The sequence below is a fragment of the Chanodichthys erythropterus genome, chromosome 12 (assembly GCF_024489055.1).
Source record: "Chanodichthys erythropterus isolate Z2021 chromosome 12, ASM2448905v1, whole genome shotgun sequence".
NCBI lineage: Eukaryota > Metazoa > Chordata > Actinopteri > Cypriniformes > Xenocyprididae > Chanodichthys > Chanodichthys erythropterus.
In genome coordinates, this window is record NC_090232.1 from 40,320,569 (window position 1) to 40,341,040 (window position 20,472).

General features: G+C 36.4%; 2 protein-coding genes and 1 long non-coding RNA gene across 4 annotated transcripts; 2 read left to right on the forward strand and 1 right to left on the reverse strand.

Moving 5' to 3' along the window:
* The first annotated feature begins 316 nt into the window (after positions 1 to 316).
* LOC137032540 (uncharacterized) lies at positions 317 to 6,042 on the forward strand. Of its 2 annotated transcripts, XR_010896698.1 has the most exons (5): positions 317 to 414; positions 1,375 to 1,981; positions 2,129 to 2,264; positions 5,302 to 5,413; positions 5,824 to 6,042. It is a non-coding gene; the product is annotated as an uncharacterized lncRNA (long non-coding RNA). The 2 variants fall into 2 exon arrangements; XR_010896697.1 differs by having other exon boundaries at positions 5,302 to 6,042.
* A 1,405-nt stretch (positions 6,043 to 7,447) lies between these two features.
* taf5 (TAF5 RNA polymerase II, TATA box binding protein (TBP)-associated factor) lies at positions 7,448 to 17,726 on the forward strand. The gene is made up of 11 exons (XM_067403148.1): positions 7,448 to 7,858; positions 8,899 to 9,124; positions 10,038 to 10,353; positions 11,157 to 11,320; positions 11,806 to 11,941; positions 12,019 to 12,139; positions 12,828 to 12,957; positions 13,175 to 13,339; positions 13,517 to 13,694; positions 14,276 to 14,453; positions 16,977 to 17,726. Exons 1-11 carry the CDS (start codon positions 7,453 to 7,455, stop codon positions 17,192 to 17,194), a joined length of 2,238 nt encoding a protein of 745 aa, XP_067259249.1. The 5' UTR covers positions 7,448 to 7,452; the 3' UTR covers positions 17,195 to 17,726.
* Positions 17,727 to 17,803: 77 nt separating this feature from the next.
* Positions 17,804 to 20,402, reverse strand: atp5md (ATP synthase membrane subunit k). The gene is made up of 4 exons (XM_067403149.1): positions 20,349 to 20,402; positions 19,878 to 19,980; positions 18,007 to 18,102; positions 17,804 to 17,913 (listed from the first exon to the last, which is right to left on the reverse strand). Exons 2-3 carry the CDS (start codon positions 19,962 to 19,964, stop codon positions 18,013 to 18,015), a joined length of 177 nt encoding a protein of 58 aa, XP_067259250.1. The 5' UTR covers positions 19,965 to 19,980; positions 20,349 to 20,402; the 3' UTR covers positions 17,804 to 17,913; positions 18,007 to 18,012.
* Between the last annotated feature and the right edge of the window lie 70 nt (positions 20,403 to 20,472).

The following is a 20,472-nucleotide window of genomic DNA, read 5'->3' on the forward strand; positions in this document are numbered from 1 at the left end:
GACCCCAGCTTATATATGCCCACTGCCAGGTTTCGCGGGCTTGGCACGCGAGCAAGAATTTAAATGAAGACAATATATATATATATATATATATATATATATATATATATATATATATATATATATATATATAAAAAAATGTACATTTTGATTCCTTGTATATTATATATAAACTTAGATTTATTGTATTATATTATATTATATTATTAATTAATTAATTAACAATTGTTTTGGTGATACCTGGATGTGGAAATATGTATAATATAGTATATAATGTATATAATATTAAACAACCCATAGGTGGCGATATCGCTAGTGAGTCGCCAAAGATGCTGGAAGAGAAGAAGCATGTATGCACGAGAGAACTACGTTGCGTGGGACCATTTGATGTTTTTGACGTGCAAGTGGTTGGAGGTAAGTAGTATATGTGTTATGTTGAAATTGTATTGTATTTTATCGTAGTAGTCATTTGTGGGATATATGTGTGTTTTCCCCCCGACGTGCACCACAGTGTATGCAGTCTATGGTATGCACGCGCTAAATAAAATTACTTTGAAAATGGATCACTGTTAAAATCTATCTTTACTATTGAAACTTAATCAAATGTGTCAGAGAAGTTATATGTTATTAGGTGTTTATTACAAAGAATACCATGACAAATAATGGCTATTGAGTAACGTTAATCACATATTTTGTAGAGGGGGTGAAAATTAATATGTCACCTGAAATTAACCCAAATTACAGGGGGTAAAAATGACTTTAGTGAAAGTGAAGACCAAGTATTGATTTTATATCATTTTATTAATTTTGTTTATTGAAAAAAGGTGAAAGTGCCATGTGAAGGCCAAGTATGGTAACCCAGAATTTGTCCTCTGCTATTAACCCATTTAAGTTAGTGCACACACATTAGGTGTAGTGAGTAGTGAAGACACACACACACACAGAGCAGTGGGCAACCATTCACTTTTGGTGCCTGGTGCAATTGGGGTTTAGGTGCCTTGCTCAAGGGCACCTCAGTAATTTCCTGCCTGTATTGAGACTCGAACCTGTGACCTTCAGGTTACAAGTTTGACTCCCTAACCATTAGGCTTGGTAGGTCTATTTGGAAAATCTGTTGTTTTTAGCAATATTTGTTGCTATTTTAATACTCCATACCTGTAACTAAAGAAATATTTAATATATCTTAATATCCTTTTAGATTCTGGTTCTTAAACTTTCTTTTGTTATTGTCATTTTGAAGGCCCTATACTGTTTAATTCTAGAGATATTGGGATCTCAGTATAATTTCATGAATAAATTGTTAAATTGACACCTTTTCAGTGGTCTGAAAAATGCATATCATATGCTAAATTATGACTTTGTTTTTCTCCATAGAGTTCTTTTGATTTTGGACTTGGAAGCCTCCACAGACAGTGGGGAATTTGACATTTCCCCCAGCCGTTTGACCACTTGAGTAAGTGGCTGCTTTCCTGACCTTACGAGACGTTTCAGTTTCCCAAAATCGGTCCCGGTAGATGCACCATTGAATGTATATTGTACACCATGAAGTGATTTATTTTGTTTCTCCAACAAAGTATGTCATCAGCTCTTTACAGTAGCTGTTGTGGTCCACTGCCAGAGTAGGGCAGAGCAGAAGACCCAAGGCAACACTGAACGCCATGAAATGTTCGTACAACTGGTCCGCCAGAATTCCCTTCAGCACCACTGTATACAGGTTCCTTGGTTTTTGGGCAAAACAGCTTGGAATGACCTCCTTCCCTTGGAGTGACAGCAGCCATTGGGTCACTTCATTTATTTGCCCAGCAGACATTCTCACCTTTCTGTCTCCTCTAACCCACTCTGTGATGAGCTTTTTCATTACACCCAGGCAGGCTTGGTGCATGTAGTCGATTGGAAATTGCTCTACCATGTCCAGTGGGAGGTTCAAAAATGGAGACATTGGAATGTCTTCATTCTCCTGACGTCTTGTCATTTCAGCACGGTATGTGGCATTGGTCCGTAGACTTTTTTTACCATGGCTCTTGCGGGTGCGTCACACACAACACATCTGTTTTTTTATGTCTTTTCCATCCAAACCATTTTCAAGTAGTTCCTGAATGTCTTTTATGGCTTCTTCTGTAAAATCCAGGTTTGCTGGTTTGGTGGGACCAATTGGCAGTGTTACTGGGAAGACATTGATGGGTGACAGGTGAATGGCACAGCGGATGGGCCATGACGTCTTATCATGTGTCACTGGTGCATAGAATGAGGTTGTTCACCTCTGGGTAAGTCACATGCCCAGAAAGGAAGCACCATAACAGCATCATATAATTTATTACAAGTGACCATCAGATTTTTACATCACTTTAAAAATGTAAATCAGATCCGTAAAGCTAAAGCAAATTTCTTTATTGAGATAATTAAAGGGACAAATGGAAATGGAAAATTAATATGGGAAAATTTAAATGATCTGTTAGGACGAAATAAAGATATAAATTTCAAAGATCTGCAACTTCAAGTTAAAGGTATGCTAACTGATAATTTAGACATTATCATCAATAGCTTTAACAGATACTTTATTAGCTCAGTTGAGGATTTGACAATGCATTTTAAATGCCCAAACATCCCATACAAGCCTCTAGATGCTAATAAACCAATATTTAGTATACAGGATATATCTGTTCCTGACGTTATAAAAATAATTTCATCTCTAAAAAGTTCAAAAGCCAGAGATACTTTTGGTTTCACTAATGATCTTTTAAAACTCCATAAAGAGGCTCTTGCAAGCCCAATTGCACACCTGATAAATCTATCTATAAAACAGGGAATAGTGCCCTAAACATGGAAGACTGCTAGGGTTATCCCAGTCTTTAAGGCTGGTGATAAGTCAAAACCAGAGAATTTTCGTCCAATAAGCATTCTACCAATAATTTCAAAATAGCTGAAAAATGGGTTGCCTCACAGTTAATTGAACACCTAAACAGTAGTGATACCCCTTTCCATCCAATTCATTTTGGATTTCGCAAACATCACTCTACAGAAACAGCCACTTGTTAATTTCTTGAGAATTTAAAAAGCGGGCTTTGTAGGGGCTGTTTTTCTGGACTTGAAATGAGCCTTTGATACCATTAATCATAATGTGCTTCTTGCTAAATTGACTTATTTTAATTTCTCTGAAAGAGCACATTGTTGGATGCAATCATATTTGTCAGACTGAAAACAAGCTGTACAAATAGGAAATTCACAGTCATCTTATCTTACTTGTTCTGCTGGAGTCCCACAAGGCTCAATACTGGGACCGATTTTATTCAGTCTCTATGTTAATAACTTACCAAATGTCTGTTCAAATATAAAAATGCAATTATACGCTGATGATACAGTATTGTATTCTCACGGCAGCCAGCAGTGGGGCCAGAGCCATCTGTCTTTGTCATTGGAGATAGACTAGATGTGTTAGAACAATTTAAGTATCTTGGTGTGGTCTTTGATTCACATCTGACATTTAAGCAACATGTAAAAAAAATCTCAAATATTATAAAATTTAACTTGTCAAATTTCCAACGTATAAGGCCTTTTCTTACTGTTGAGTCAGCAAAGGCTTATATGCATGCAATGATATTTACTCACATAACTTAATGTTATACAATCTGGTCTCATACAACTGAGAGCATCTTAAAACCCCTCAAGGGTTTTTGGCGACTTACTTAATGTACAATGGCGCAGAAATAAATTTAACCAAATGGTGGTGTCTAGCTCAAGTTAGGAATTGTGACAATTACTTAACCTTTAAAAAAAAACCTTAAACAATGGCTGAAATCAAACCAGCGATGTACCCATATGTAAATAATTTTCTTATTGGATGTCTGTTCATAGTGGCCTTTTAACTTCTATGTGACTGCTGTTTACAGTACTTAGTCTTTGTTGTTCTGTGTAATATGTCTACATGTATGTTGTTATGTTTGTAAATAATCTGTATTTTGTGTTTTATGATACCTGCCTTAGGACAACGGATGAAATTGTGCTAATTCCAGCATATTTACACTGATGCTCATTGCTGATTTGTTGATCAATGTGCACTGTCCTAATTCAAATAAAAAATAAAATAAATAAATAAATCATATAATTAAAATAGGACACAGCCAAGCTGGCAAAATAATATAAAATGTTTAATAGATAAATAAAATTTGTAAATGATTGTTTTGACACACCCATTTTAGATCTTGGAGTCACTACTAATGAGCTGATAACCTTAATCAGGTGTGTTTGATTGAGGAGACAACTAAATTAAGCTAAATTAAGCTCCAATTAAATTAAGATAATTATTCACTCACAAATAAATCTCTCAATGAGTAAAATTGTCTCTATTGACTACACATTATGTACAGTTGTGCTCAAAATTATTCATACCCTTTGTAAATATAATCAAAGGAGGCTGTGAAAATAAATCTGCATTGTTCATCCTTTTGATCTTTTATTTTAAAACTTTATAAAAATCAAACCGTTCATTGGAGAATAAGAATTTTAAATGGTTAATAATACTAATAATAATCTCATTGTGAAATAAATGATTTTCTATAATACACATTGCTCACAATTAATCATACCCTTTTATTCAAAACTTTTTTAACCTCCTTTTGCCAAGATAGCCATTATATGACTTCTAACAGTGACAGTCAGGTTGATTTTTTTTTTTTTTTTTTTTTAATCTTTTGCTGTTTGATAGAATCAATGATGCCATGTATCTGAACAAGATGTCCAGGATCTCCGGCGGAAAAATAGGCCCACAATATTCCAGCAGTACATTTCATAGCTCTTATCTTGACAAAAAAAGAGGTTACAAACAGATTAAAAGGGTATGATTAATTGTGAGCAGTGTGTATTAGAGAAAAAAACATTTATTTCATAATGAGATTATTATTAGTATTATTAGTATTATTAACCATTTAAAATTCTTATTCTCCAATAAACGGTTGCAGATTTATTTTCACAGCCTTCTTTGGTAATATTTACCAAGGGTATGAATAATTGTGAGCACAACTGTATGTAATGACAAGTAAGTTTATATTTTTAATTATTTCCCTGGTTCAGAAAGTAACAGTGGCTGTGATAAACTTTCACCTTATAAAGATGTTTCTGTCAAATATGCCTGCTCCTGAGCAAGTTTGAGCTTAATGACTTCAAAGAATCTAACAATCCTGGATCATCTCTAATCATCAACTGTAAATACTGATGATTAATCCACATACGAAAAACAAACCCCTGTTGTTTACCTGTCGATGATGATTATCATTATTAATTTAATCTCCGATCATTATTTTACAGGTGTTCATCTGTTTCCTTATTTGGCTGGTTTGGAAGGATTACAGAAAAGACACAGATGGTTGAATGGTCAATGACACAAAACAGGCAGAAGAAATACAACACAAGTACAAGGGTTAAGTTAAACATGAACTTTTTGTAGTGTCCATGGAAATGTGCAAAACCAATCTGACTGGCTTCTAGTTAATCCTGCCTGACTGTGTAGTGTCATTTTAACATAAAGCTTCCAGAGCCCTCAAAGTGTCAGTCTCCAGCGTTGCAGGCTCATGGACATGTGCTACAAAAATTCTTGGCGAAACTCTCTGCAAAAAAAATAAACCTATATATAATTTACCATATATAATGACAACAGTGTTTATAGCACCTTAAATTGTAATTTACTTTCCCTAATGTTGCTCCAGTCATGTATGACCTTTTGTTTCCCCCCCCCCCCCCCCCCATCTTTTAATATCTAAATAATAGCCAAGTGAAATCAGCATTACAATGTTTCCAATATGCTTCTAATTTATTATCTCCCTTTAATAGTGCTGCAGCTGCTCACCAAGGCTCTCTCAATTTAAAATGGACACACTATCCCTGACATCGCTGCCTATCACTGTTTTATTGTGTATGGGGATGTTCTTTATGTTGATTTTGAGTGATGTTGATTATTTTGTTGCTTACTGTTGTGTACATGAAGCTGAAACCATTCTTTACACTCTTGCCCCCCCTCCCCCTTTTTTTGGTCCTGCTTTAAAACTATTTCCCCAGTTATATCTTTTTAATGCTGTAACAAGACGTTGTTCTGTTGTTCCATTTGTTCCTGTTTTAATAAAACATTTTAAAAATGAATTGCTATTGTATTGTCGTCTTTAGTCTTGCCCAAGAGATTACAACCCAAAAATGTGTGTGTAATGGTAAAAAACACAAATATTTACATTGTCTTACCTGACTGCCTCTTTTTTCTTTTTTTTCCTAGTGAGCTGAGTACAGAAATGTTTGACCACTTATTCATGTAGTGCAGCTGTTTGAACACTAGACCTGGTTAATGTACTGTCTTACACCATATTATACAGATAGATATTATACAGTTAATTTTCGTCCGAAAATGTTTACAACAAAACACAAACAATATTGTGCATGAGCGTCCTCTACTGTGAGATAATGGTAATGTAATATCTGGCTTGTTGAATTAACTGATCACAGTTTCGGTGAATATTTTTTATTACAAATTACATCTTAGTTTTTAAAACATTTTAAAGGACTGTAGAAAGTGTGCACATCAAATTTGATTCATTTTCGGCTGCTGTGAATGGTTACTTTTGAACTTTGTCAATGCATTATAATCTCAAATCACACAGCTGCATTCATAACTAAAAATAACCTGTAGGGAACGTTCTGGGAACGTTCTCTTTAGGTTATAAAATGAACTCAAAAAATAACCTACAGGGAACGTTCTGGGAACGTTCTCTTTAGGTTATAAAATGAACTAAAAAAATAACCTACAGGGAACGTTCTGGGAACGTTCTCTTTAGGTTATAAAATGAACTCAAAAAATAACCTACAGGGAACGTTCTGGGAACGTTCTCCTTAGGTTGTAAAATTATCCCAAAAAAAGAACCTGCAGGGAACGTTCCCAGAACGTTCTCTTTAGGTTATAAAAATAAAACCAAACAATAACCAACAGGGAACGTTCTGGGAACGTTCTCTTTAGGTTATAAAATGAACCCAAAAAATAACCTACAGGGAACGTTCTGGGAACGTTCTCCTTAGGTTGTAAAATGATCCCAAAAAAGAACCTGCAGGGAACGTTCTGGGAACGTTCTCTTTAGGTTAAAAAAAAGGGAACCAATAGAGAACGTTCTCAGAACGTTCTTATTTGGTTCCCCCAAAAAATAACCAAACGGGAACCATATGGGAACGTTAGGGGAACGTTCTGTGTTTACTGGGAAGATATCAAGTTATATCAAGAGAGTTTGGTAGTGTGAAAGCTTTGATAGTGTGTGAGAGACATTATAGTAGAGTATGAGAGAGTTTGAAATATGTCTTGAAAGGCCTCTCATAGGTTCCTGATACCTATCGATTCTCTCTAAAAGCTACTGAACAAAACGCGTATGTCATGACGTACTTCACGCTGTATGCGTCGTGACGTCGTTGCATCCAACGCCGGGGAAAATGGCGGCTGTGCAAGATGGACCGATGGAGCTGGACGCAGAGAAAGAGACAAAGCCAGAAATACTTAGCGATGGCTCGTCAAACCTCTCGGGGAACACCGGGAGCGGGTCGCTCTCCTCATCTCCCCTCACCGCTGCCCCCGCCGGCGGAGCCCCGAAGATGGAGGACCAACAAACTTTGATCGCAGTGCTGCAGTTTCTAAAGCGGAATAAGCTGTCAGAGTCGGTGGAGATCCTGAGGCGGGAAGCCGGTCTAGCGGAAGACCAGGAGGACTCGCAGGCTGCTGATGGCAGCGGAGGAGGGAAGAGTGATGGAGATGGAGGGGACACAAACTCTCTGCTCAGCCGGGTGTCCATAGCAGCAGCAGCCGCCCCCCAGAGCACAATGACTGCCATGCCAGTGAAGAGTGAGTGGCACCTACAACTTTTCATTGATGATATTCACCATGCTCCTTTTGAATTATTAAAGCAACAGTACAAAATCAGCTTTATCTCTTGCATATTATGCATTGCTCGAGTTAGTCATCATCAGTTGCCTCAACAGCACACCATTCTTCAGCCCTCCCTTTATAGTCTTGCTTATTTTTGACTTATGAGTACATTAACACTACATATTTTACTGGTATTTTACCTGCACTTTGTGCATGAAGTTCATGCATAATAAGAGTAATGGTCACATTAAGATGCTGGGTTATTATAGGTAGATCTACGGTATAAAAAAGATATAGGCTACAGAAAAACAATTATTAATATTACTGCAATTAAAATACATAGTATTACATATATCATACCATTTAAAATGTCATTGTTTGAAATTAAATAAATGTTGACAAAAACTAATTTACATGGTTCCTACGCAGTTTGGAAAAGTATGGAATTTGGTTATAGTATTTTCCAGGTCTGGAAATTTATGGAAAAAAGAAAACCGTGTATGTAATATTGTTTCCAGACTATGTCTCCCATTTTAGTTTTCTGTGTCAAATTAAGAATTTTTAAAACTAAATAAATTATACAAGCAGAGTGATTTCATCGCAAAAGTTTAGCGATCATGACATTAGGAAATAGGTGGAGAATCCACAAAAAAATTCAGGACAAAAAATGCCTTTTTTTTTCTTTGAGGATTTTAATGTAAGAAAAAAAGAATAATTTCAAGAATTTTGGGTATTCATCATTTTGTATTGAAAAAAAGAATGGTTGGGAAGGAGCATGAAGAATCATTTTCACACATGAATTGGCACCTCTGAGTCCAGTCCTTAATTTCTTTGAAAGTCTTTGGGATGTGCTGGAGTAGACTTTACAGAGTGCTCACCTCTTGCATTGTCAATACAAGATCTTGACCAAAAATTGATACACTTCTTGATGGAAATAACATCACGTCAAAATCTTGACCAATATATATATACAGACATTGATATATATACATTGATGTTTATGTTGTTTGCTGCAGGCGCAGAAGACCAGCCGGATGTCCGTGTGGTGCTGTCAGCGTACAGCCAGCAGGGGGACCCCTCTCTATATAAGGTGTATTACAGCGACCTGAAGAACTTCATAGAGTCAGTGCTGGACTGCCACCGAGCAGAGCTGTCCCAGCTCTTCTACCCTCTGTTCGTTCACATGTACCTGGAGCTGGTCTACAACAACCATGAGAATGAAGCCAAGGCTTTCTTTGAGAAGTAAGCATCAGATCTTGAAATTAAAGGGTTAGTTCACCCAAAAATGAAAATAATGTCATTAATGACTCACCCTCATGCTGTTTCACACCCGTAAGACCTTCGTTCATCTTCGGAAAGTCAAATTAAGATATTTTTGTTGAAATCCGATGGCTCCGTGAGGCCTCCATAGCCAGCAATGACATTTCCTCTCTCAAGATCCATAAATGTACTAAAAACATATTTAAATCAGTTCATGTGAGTTCAGTGGTTCAATATTAATATAATAAAGCGTTGTGAATATTTTTGGTGCGGCAAAAAAAAAAAAAAAAATCAACTTATCTAGTGATGGGCGATTTTTCAAAACACTGCTTCAGGAAGCATCGAGCATTATGAATCAGGGTATCGAATCATGATTCGGATCGCATGTCAAACTGACAAACTGCTGAAATCACGTGACTTTGGCGCGCTGAACCGCTGATTCGACACGCTGATTCATTATGCTCCGAAGCTTTCTGAAGCAGTGTTTTGAAATCGGCCATCACTTTATAAGTCGTTATTTTGTTTTTTGGCACTCCAAAAATATTCTCGTCGCTTTATAATATTAATATTGAACCACTGTACTCACATGAACTGATTTAAATATGTTTTTAGTACCTTTATGGATCTTGAGAGAGGAAATGACATTGCTTCCTATGGAGGCCTCACTGAGCCATCGGATTTCAGCAAAAATATCTTCATTTGTGTTCCGAAGATTAATGAAGTTCTTACGGGTGTGGAATGGCATGAGGGTGAGTAATAAATGACAGAATTTTCATTTTTGGGTGAACTAACCCTTTAATCAGGGATGATATAAATATCATCATCATGTAATTTGATGATAATTTTTAAGTCTACACATTGTGACTCATCCAGTTCACTTCCTTTTTGCTGATAGGTTCAGCGGTGATCAGGAGTGCTACTATCTGGATGACCTGCGTGTTCTCTGCGGCCTCACTAAGAAGGAGCACATGAAGGGGAACGAGGCCCTGCTGGATTTCCGCACCAGCCGTTTCGTGTTGCGCATCTCCAGAGACTCGTACCAGCTGTTGAAGAGACACTTGCAGGAGAGACATAATAACCAGATATGGAACATCATTCAAGAGCACTTGTACATCGACATCTTTGACGGCATGCCCCGTAGCAAGGGTCAGATCGACAGCATGTCCGGCAGTCTTGCGGGAGAGGCCAAACGAGAAGTCAATAAAGCCAAGGTTAGATAAGAAGAACAAGTATTTCCATGTAGTGTTGTCAAAAGTACCGCTTTCGGTACCAAGTCGGTACTGAAATTTTAAAAATGTGATGATACCAGCATTTCCCCCTAGCATTTTGAGGGCTGTTGAGCTGATACTTAAACACCTCTGATTGGCCATTGTGTTCACGCACTCAACAGATATGTCTGTGATTGGCTACAATGATCAACACTTCAAAAACATGTTGTATATAGACATCTTTGAGTGCTTACTCAGATACACACAGGAGTGTTTGAAAGCATGCGTCTATCAGCTGGTATCGTCACAGTGGATCCACTGATAGATGCGTTTTTTAAGCGTTGATCATTGTAGCCAATCACAGACATATCTGTTGAGCACATGAACACAATAGCCAATCAGAAGTGTTTAAAGGTTAAATAGGTTAAAGCTAAATTTTCAGCATCATTACTCCAGTCTTCAGTCTCACATGATCCTTCAGAAATAATTCTAATATGCTGATTTGCATTTTTTCTTCTTATCAATGAATTGCTGCTTAAGTTTTGTGTGATACATTTTTCAGGATGAAAATGAATAGATTGTTATAAAAAGTTTTATAAGTGTTCATCCTGGTTGAATAAAAGTATTCATTTCTTTTAACCCCATTCTTGATGGAATCGCAGCAGGAAAGTTTGCGCTTTTACATTTGGAATTATGATAAAAGACATTGAAAAAGATTGTAAATCATCTCATGATTGAAAATCACTCTTGAATTGAAATCATCTCGTTCTTGAAAATGATTGCTTGTTTTAATGATGTGGTACCAGGTGTACCATGGGCTGCTGAAGGAGCCAGAGATTGAAGTCCCGCTAGATGATGAAGATGATGAAGCAGAGAATGAGGAAGGGAAGCCCAAGAAGAAGAAAACTAAAAAGGACAGTATGGGATCCAAGAGTAAGAAACAAGACCCTAATGCCCCTCAACAGAACAGGTATGACAGAAACTCACCTTTCAGCTGCGATGGAAAAACCCATGTCATACAGATTACTTGTACACTACTGTTCAAAAGTTTTTTTTTTTGTTTGTTTAAATAAGTTAGTAGTCTTATTCAGCAAGGATGCATTAAATTAATCAAAAGTGACAGTAAAGATATTTATAATGTTGCAAAACAATTCTGTTTCAAATAAATTCTGTTCTTCTGAACTTTCTATTCATCAACGAATCCTGAAAAAAGTGTCAATGGCTTCCACTAACAAATTAAGCAGCACAACTGTTTTCAATATTGATAATATAACACAATAATTCTTTCTTTCAAAAACATTTAAAACATCTTAATGACTCCAAACTTTTGAATGGTAGTGTATATTGGACTTTTATTTTCATGAGAACTTAAAGATGATGCTTAAATTATTTGGAACTGTATGTAGAGTTTCATAACCTGTTATTCTTTTTTTTTATGGTTGTTCTGGCTGACAGGATCCCTCTGCCAGAGCTGAAGGACTCGGACAAACTGGATAAGATCATGTACATGAAGGAGAGCACCAAAAGAATCCGGCTGAGCCCGGAGAACCTGCCTTCCATTTGCTTCTATACGTTCCTCAACGCCTACCAGGTTGGCGGCATTTTTGTTGATAATTGACTTTGCCGTTTGCTTAACTTTGCATGTGCTGATCGCGTATTGTCACTCAGGGTTTGACGGCGGTAGACTTCACTGACGACTCCAGCCTGTTAGCGGGAGGATTTGCAGACTCCACGGTTCGCGTGTGGAGCGTCACACCCAAAAAATTACGCAAAGTCAAATCCGCAGCAGGTAAGGTACTTTGTTATTACTCTCACAAATAACTGAGTGAAAATTTTACTTTTGATATCTTAGTTTTAATAGTCTTTTAAAGGGATAGGTCACCCAAAACTGAAAATTCTGTCATCATTTACATCACCTTGCAAACCCATAAGACTTTTGTTTATCTTTGAAACACAAATAAAGATATTTTTAATGAAATCTGAGAGATATCTGTCACTTAACTGAAAGTCTGTTCACCCAAAACTCTTGACGGTTCAAAAAGTTCATAAAGAGATCGTAAAATAGATCTGTAAGAATCGAGTGGTTTAATCCAAGTCTTCTGAAAAGACTCGATCGCTTTATATGATGAAGAACAGATTTAATTTATTCACATTTAAACATTAATCAGTGAACATACATAGAGCACATCAAATATATGGTTTGTGGCTTGATGCACAAACAAACCTCTTTTGTTTCTTGTGGAAGCTTCGTTGAATAAACTTTCAATGGATGGACGGAAATCTCTCAGATTTCATTAAAAATATCTTCATTTGTGTTTCGAAGATGAACGAAAGTCTTACGGGCTTGGAACAACATGAGAGTAAATGATGACAGTATTTTCATGTTTGGCTTTTTAAAGATTATTTTATTTCTAGACCCCAGTGTAAGTGGTGTATGATGCCTCGCACAATTTAAATCGTGCTGTCCTTTTCTCTAGACCTGAATCTGATTGATAAAGAGTCTGATGACGTTCTGGAGAGGATAATGGATGAGAAGACGGCCAGTGAGTCTAAAATCCTACACGGTCACAGCGGGCCGGTGTATGGCGTCAGCTTCAGTCCAGACAGGTATCAAACATGTCCTCGAAAGTAACTTGTATCACCATGCTATCTCCTCTAAGTAATTCAGGACAACCTTTGGAGGTGTGTAAGCATTAGACTAACCAAACTATTTGTTTGGTATTTACTAAACATCTTTTCATGATTTGTTATCTTTCTGCAGTTTTGAAGCGTTCTGCAGCAACTGAGCTGACAGTGTGGTTTAATATCTTCGTCTGTCTCTTAGGAACTATCTGTTGTCCAGTTCTGAGGACGGTACAGTCAGACTGTGGAGCCTTCAAACGTTTACATGTCTCGTGGGGTATAAAGGACACAACTATCCAGTGTGGGACACTCAGTTCTCACCCTTCGGGTATTACTTTGTGTCTGGAGGACACGACAGAGTGGCACGGTATGCTGGATTCTCATTACTGTAATGATCTTATTATTTAAATCAGCATACACCCAAAGAGGGTGTAGAATGATTATCATATGGCTTGTTTCATAAGTTGCCAGTGAATGACAAGATATTGCATATGTTTTCAAGACCTTAATCAAAAATTATGTTAAATCTTCATTTGTTTCCCAGGCTCTGGGCGACGGACCATTACCAGCCATTGCGGATATTTGCTGGGCATCTGGCTGACGTCACATGCACGCGATTCCACCCCAACTCGAACTACGTGGCCACAGGCTCGACCGACCGCACTATACGCCTCTGGGATGTCCTGAATGGAAACTGTGTCCGCATTTTTACAGGTCACAAGGTACTGAAGTCTTCCAAAGGTGATTGAATGAATGATATCACCATTAATCCCATTTGCTCAATTTTTAATTATTAGTTTACTTCCTCTCGAGTGTTTTTTTTTTTTAGTATTATTTTTATAGTCCTACTATTGCAAGATTTAATAATATTTATAAATAACTTTTTTTATTTTAGTTTATCCATTCATTTTTATTTATTTTTTTCTCATTATTTCTGTTTAGCTTTTTTTTTTTTTTTTTTTTTTTTTCCAATTTTAGTATTTTAAATACTTTAGTTTAAACTTAGTTTATTTCAGTTACTTGCCAAGGCAATAGTTGTAATTTTCTCATTAAGTGTAAATGCATCTATTATTTATATTTTATGTTTTTCTGCTTTATTTCTATTAATGTTAACTAAAAAAAACTATAAATTAGTTCCCTCTCATGTAATTTTAAACACAACACTTTCAAACCTGCTCAACTCTTCTTTCTTATGTTCATTCTTTGCAGTTTATCACCCAGTGATCCTTTTATACCCCAATCTTTCCCATATGCCGAGTCATATGAGTAATGATAAAAAGTGATCATGTTTGATTTTTTTTAGGGGCCCATCCATTCTCTTGCATTCTCACCTAATGGAAAGTTCCTGGCATCTGGATCCACAGATGGGAGAGTTTTACTATGGGATATTGGACATGGGCTGATGATCGGAGAACTGAAGGGCCACACTGACACAATTTATGCCCTCAGGTTCAGCAGAGACGGAGAAATCCTCGCATCAGGTTAGGATTTCTAGCTCTGTATCTCAAGACCACGTTTATGACCACAGATTAGGACTTGCTTTGTTTAGATTGACATAAAGTGTATCTACAGTATCATATTTGATACAGGCCTCCAAATTATCAACATCATCTCATTGATAGTTTATACTTTGTAGCGAGTAAAAAGCCATTAAGTATGATTCTAAATAGGGATGTAACGATGCATCCGGAACCGGTTGAAAATCAATTAAAATGTGACGATTCAAGTCGGTTGAGATGCTAAATGAATCGCAATACATTTTGGGGCGGGGGTTTATATGAATGTATATCTGAGGAGAGCTGACTGTGTTCAGAAAAGTTTAGATGGTATCTTACTTACGTACAATGCATTTTAAAGTAGTTTTTATAAGCGCACAGCGCTGCTTTGTTTACAGTGGTAAACGCTGTATTCTCATGCAGCCCGTCTACTTTTATGAAGTTTTATGTAGCATAATTTCACAAGCTTAAAGTCTGAAGATTCTGTTTTTGCTTCAAATGTTAAAAATTAAAAACTGCTCATGTATGCAGCATCTTTGTTGGGATCGTGATTAAAATGCAGTGGTTGCCTCCCATTTTAAATGACTAGATATTTCAGCCTGTAATAGAGCAAATAAACATCTTGATCATGTACTCATATGAAGAGATTTTTTTTTTAGTAGTATTATCTATTTATTTATTTACTTGATTTAGGATTTTTTTTTTTTTTTTTCAATTTAGTTTTGTTATAAAGATATATAAATATGCAGCATTATGTCTGAGAAATAATAAAAAGACATTTTCTCATTTACAGTACAGTCCAAAAGTTTGGAACCACTAAGATTTTTAATGTTTTTAAAATAAGTTTCGTCTGCTCACCAAGGCTACATTTATTTAATTAAAAATACAGTAAAAACAGTAATATTGTGAAATATTATTACAATTTAAAATGACTGTGTAGTATTTAAATATTTGACAAAGTAATTTATTCCTGTGATGCAAAGCTGAATTTTCAGCATCGTTACTCCAGTCTTCAGTGTCACATGATCCTTCAGAAATCATTCTAATATGCTGATTTGCTGCTCAAGGAACATTTAAGATTATTTTCAATGTTGAAAACAGTTGTGTACTTTTTTTCAGGATTCCTTGATGAATAGAAAGTTCAAAAGAACAGCATTTATCTGAAATACAAAGCTTCTGTAGCATTATACACTACCGTTCAAAAGTTTGGGGTCAGTAAGAATTTTTATTTTTTTGAAAAGAAATTAAAGAAATGAATACTTTTATTCAGCAAGGATGCATTAAATCAATCAAAAGTGGCAGTAAAGACATTTATAATGTTACAAAAGATTAGATTTCAGATAAACACTGTTCTTTTGAACTTTCTATTCATCAAATAATCCTGAAAAAAAAAATATTGTACACAAATATTTTTCACAATTTGTACACATTAAATGTTTATTATGCAGCAGATCAGCATATTAGAATGATTTCTGAAGGATCATGTGACACTGAAGACTGGAGTAATGATGCTGAAAATTCAGCTTTGATCACAGGAATAAATTACTTTGTCAAATATATTCAAATAGAAAAAATTATTTTAAATTGTAATAATATTTCACAATATTACTGTTGTTACTGTATTTTTAATTAAATAAATGTAGCCTTGGTGAGCAGACGAAACTTCTTTTAAAAACATTAAAAATCTTAGTGGTTCCAAACTTTTGGACTGTACTGTAAATCTCATTTTGTTAAAAAAAAAAAATCATGAGAAAATCGAATCGTGAAACCAGTATCGTGAATTGCATTGAATCGTGAGTTGAGTGAATCGTTACATCCCTAATTCTAAAATATTACACTTGTCTTATTTCCATGAAATTTTTACTGTATCCGGTGTGGTCTTGCGGCTGTCAGAGCAGAAACAAAAGCTGCTGCTCTCCGTATGTTTTTACGCCGTCTCCGTGCGCGTTCATATGTAAATTACAAGAGCTTATTTTGTCCATTAGATTGAAAGATTTGAAAAACCCATACATTTACCCGCCCATAGACCCTCCCCTCGAAGAAATCAGGACTGAAGTGGTTGAAAGTGGATACGAGACTAGTTAAAATACTGATTTAAAAAATAGGTGTAAACGAGTGACCTGAAGCACCAAAATGCTTATTAATACCAGGTGGGCCTAAGTTATTGGGAGATATGTAGTGACAACTGATATTTCTATGCATTTTTATGTAAGTAGTCAACCGTACTGTTATAAAGATCTCATTGGTTTGCATTGTAAGCTAACATCTGTTTTCACCTTACTTTTGGCCATGTAAACATCGGCAACTTGGTGTTATTATCGCCAAGTATGAGCTCCATATTCTCTTATATCATACTGTATGAGCCATAAAAGCCTGATGTATTAAATAACATACTCAACACGCATATGCAAATTTTAGCTTTAAGGTTCACTAAACTGTTCCATTTCAAAGAATTACATTTTTCTTAATTTCTCAGGCTTTAATAGTAATAAAAGTAATTTGTTCTAGGCTCTATGGATAACACGGTTCGGCTGTGGGACTCCATGAAGGCTTTCGATGAAGTGGAGACGGACGACTTCACTGCAGCAACGGGCCACATCCACCTGCCTGATAACTCTCAGGAGCTGCTGCTGGGGACGTACCACAGCAAATCCACACCAGTCACCCACCTGCACTTCACCAGGCGCAACCTGCTACTGGCCGCAGGGGCATACAACTCCCAGTGAAGTGACCACATATTTCAGAGGACAATTACTTTATGTAGCCGTGTGTTTTTCATGAATGGTGCATATTATTTAAAGATTACCGCTAACCCTAACATGTGAAATAGTTTCAAGCGAAGTGAAAGACCTTGTCAAACACTGAGCATACCTGGGAGCAGCGACCAATACCTCTTTCGTCATTCATATGCTGATCCTAGACCTTACACCGGGGTTGTCCAATCCTGCTCCTGGAGGGCCACTGTCCTGCAGAGTTTAGCTCCAAACCCAATTAAACACACCTGAACCTGACTAGGTCTTACTAGGCATACTAGAAACTTCCAGGCAGGTGTGTTGAGGCTAAACTCTGCAGGTCAGTGGCCCTCCAGAACAGTGTTTGGACACCTTATGCTCTTAAGCTTACTTTTTCTCTATGCTTGTTTTCAAGGCCCTTACGCATCGAATGTCTCAAAGTGACATGGCTGGTCTTGTTTTGTCTCTTTAAACTTTTCTATTGTAATTCAGAATCTGCTCCTTGATCTTTGCAATGTGCTGTATATGAGCGCTGCTCTCAATTTCTGTACAAGCTTTTATACGAGTGCCTCATTGTAAATAAAACAAGTTTTCTACACAGCGTTTGTTGGGTATGTTTTTTTTTTTATTCTTTACATAGTTAAACTGAAGTTATGAGGTCAAAACAAGGACATCCAGATTCCCCTCCATGTATTCTGCATTCACAAAACATCCTGAAGAGAAAAGAGGCAAAGAGTTGGAATACAAATGCAACTTTTGGAAATGGAAAGTGAATATGCATTAAATTAAATTCAGGTGATACTTACTATAAATTAACTTGATGTCACAGCCTTTTGCTTCTTGGGCTTCAATTTGAAGAAGAGGATAATGGCAGCGATGCTGGCGTATGTGGCCAACACACACTGGAGTCAAAGGGAAAAGAAAAAGTCCAGTTTACATAAAGTAATTTTAATTTGTGGAGAACACAAAGGCAAAGTATGGAAACTTTTTCCACCACCTAGCAAGAAATAAAAAGGTTGCGCCTTTTTAAACACAATTTTGACTTGATTTCTCACAATACTGAGTTCTTTACTCGCAATTCTTTCCTTTTTCCTCAGAATTGTGAGATGTAGCCTATCTCGCAATTTTGAGGAAAAAAGCCAGAATTGTGAGACAAAAATTTGCAATTAAAATTTGAACGGTATAACTCGCTGTTCTGAGGGAATAAAATACAGAATGGTGAGACAACTCAATTAAAATATCTTGCCATTCTGAGGAAAAAAGCCAGAATTGTGAGACAAAAAAAAAAAAAAATATATCAATTTGAACTGTATAATTTGCAATTCTGAGTTTGTATCTCGAAGTTCTAAGGGAAAGAAAGCCAGAATTGGGAGACAAAAACCTCACAATTAAAATTTGAAGTCTATAACTCACAATTTTGAAGAAAAAAAGCCAGAAGTGTGAGATATCTCGCAATTAAACATTTGAACTCTATTCCTCAGTTTCACAGACAAGGCTTAAGCCTAACCCCCAGACTAAAATGTACATTTGAGCTGTTTTAAATGAAAGCAACTTGTGCTGACATATTTTAAATTATGTCAAATGCCATTGTTTTGTCTCAAGATGCACACCAATGATGTTTTTTTTCTAATGTACGTTTATAAAAGCTAATTAAATGTCCTGATTGAACTAAGGCCTAATTCTGGCTTAATCTAAGCCCTGTCTGTGAAACCAGACGGCCTATAGTTTGCAATTCTGAGGAGGGAAAAAGTCACAATTAAAATTTGAACCCTATAACTCGCAATTTTGAGGAAAAAAGCCAGAATTGTATTAATTGTATAATATCTCACAATTAAAATTTAAAATTAAAATGTATCCCCCAGAGTCACAGACAAGGCTTAAAGGATTAGGCCACTTTTAAATAAACTTTTCCTGATAATTTACTCACCCCCATGTCATCCAAGATGTCCATGTCTTTCACTCCTCCGCGTTCCCTATTCTACTTACGGAAAAAAACGAAATGGGCGCCGCATTCGTTCCGTAAGTTGAATAGGGAAGGCGTAGGAAATTCAGCGTAAGCGTTTTTAAGAATGCGAAAGTACATTCAAGGCAATATTTTGTGTTTATAAAGCATAAACGGTTGCATTTTATTCAAAAAAGACCGATCATTTCACTAGATAAGACCTTTATTCCTTGTCTGGTATCGTTTAAAGCCCTTTGAAGCTGCTCTGAAACTGCAATTTTGACCTTCAACCTGTTGGTAGCCGTTGAAGTCCACTATAAGGAGAAAAATCCTGGAATGTTTTCATCAAAAACCTTAATTTCTTTTCGACTGAAGAAAGAAACACATGAACATCTCGGATGACATGGGGGTGAGTAAATTATCAGGAAATTTTTATTTAAAAGTGGACTAATTCTTTAAGCCTAACCCCCAGACTAAAATGTACATTTGAGCCGTTTTAACTGAAAGCAACTCGTGCTGACATATCTTAAATTCTGTAAATGCCATTGTTTTGTCTCAAGATGCACACCAATGACGTTTCTTTCCTAATGTATGTTTATAAAAGCTAAATAAATGTCCTGATTGAACTAAGGCCTAATTCTGGCTAAATCTAAGCCCTGTCTGTGAAAGGGGGGGGGGGATGGGAGTAAAACAACTCCCTGTTGGAAACAATCTTATTAAACCAATTCAGCTTACATTCCTCCTGCCAGTGATGGTGTATGAATTGAAGTACTTGGCGATGCCAGTGAACTGGTGTTGAGTTCCAGCGTCGTGTCCACCCATGATTTCTGTGCGCAATCTGGCGATCAAGAATTCATAAAGGAGCATCAATACAAAGTTACGAATCGTTCTTCATTATTACGTAAGGTCACGCAAAATGCGTAAAGGACAACACTGCATATTAGAGTAATGGCAGGCTGTTTTTGTGAAATACAGTTGTAGTTTCAACACGAGATTTTACACCTAATTTCTAATGTTTGATATTCAGGAATGTTTAATAATATATGTTTAAATCCGTTTGCTAACACGAACACCTTTAATGTAAACGCACCCTCTTTGTTTTACCAAGCAGAATATATTTGTTTTGCAAGCAACACAAAAGCCTCGCTTTCTAAAACATGCTGAAATAAATATATTTCTGTTAAAATGTAAGACATGATGACTTACCAAGCAAACTGGTGCCCTTCAATGGAGACGCCGGAAAGTGAGTGATTTGAGGAAACCCCACCTTCGCGGTGATAGCTTGAATGAACTGTGCTCATTGGATGACACTCACGTCAATCGCTTTTCA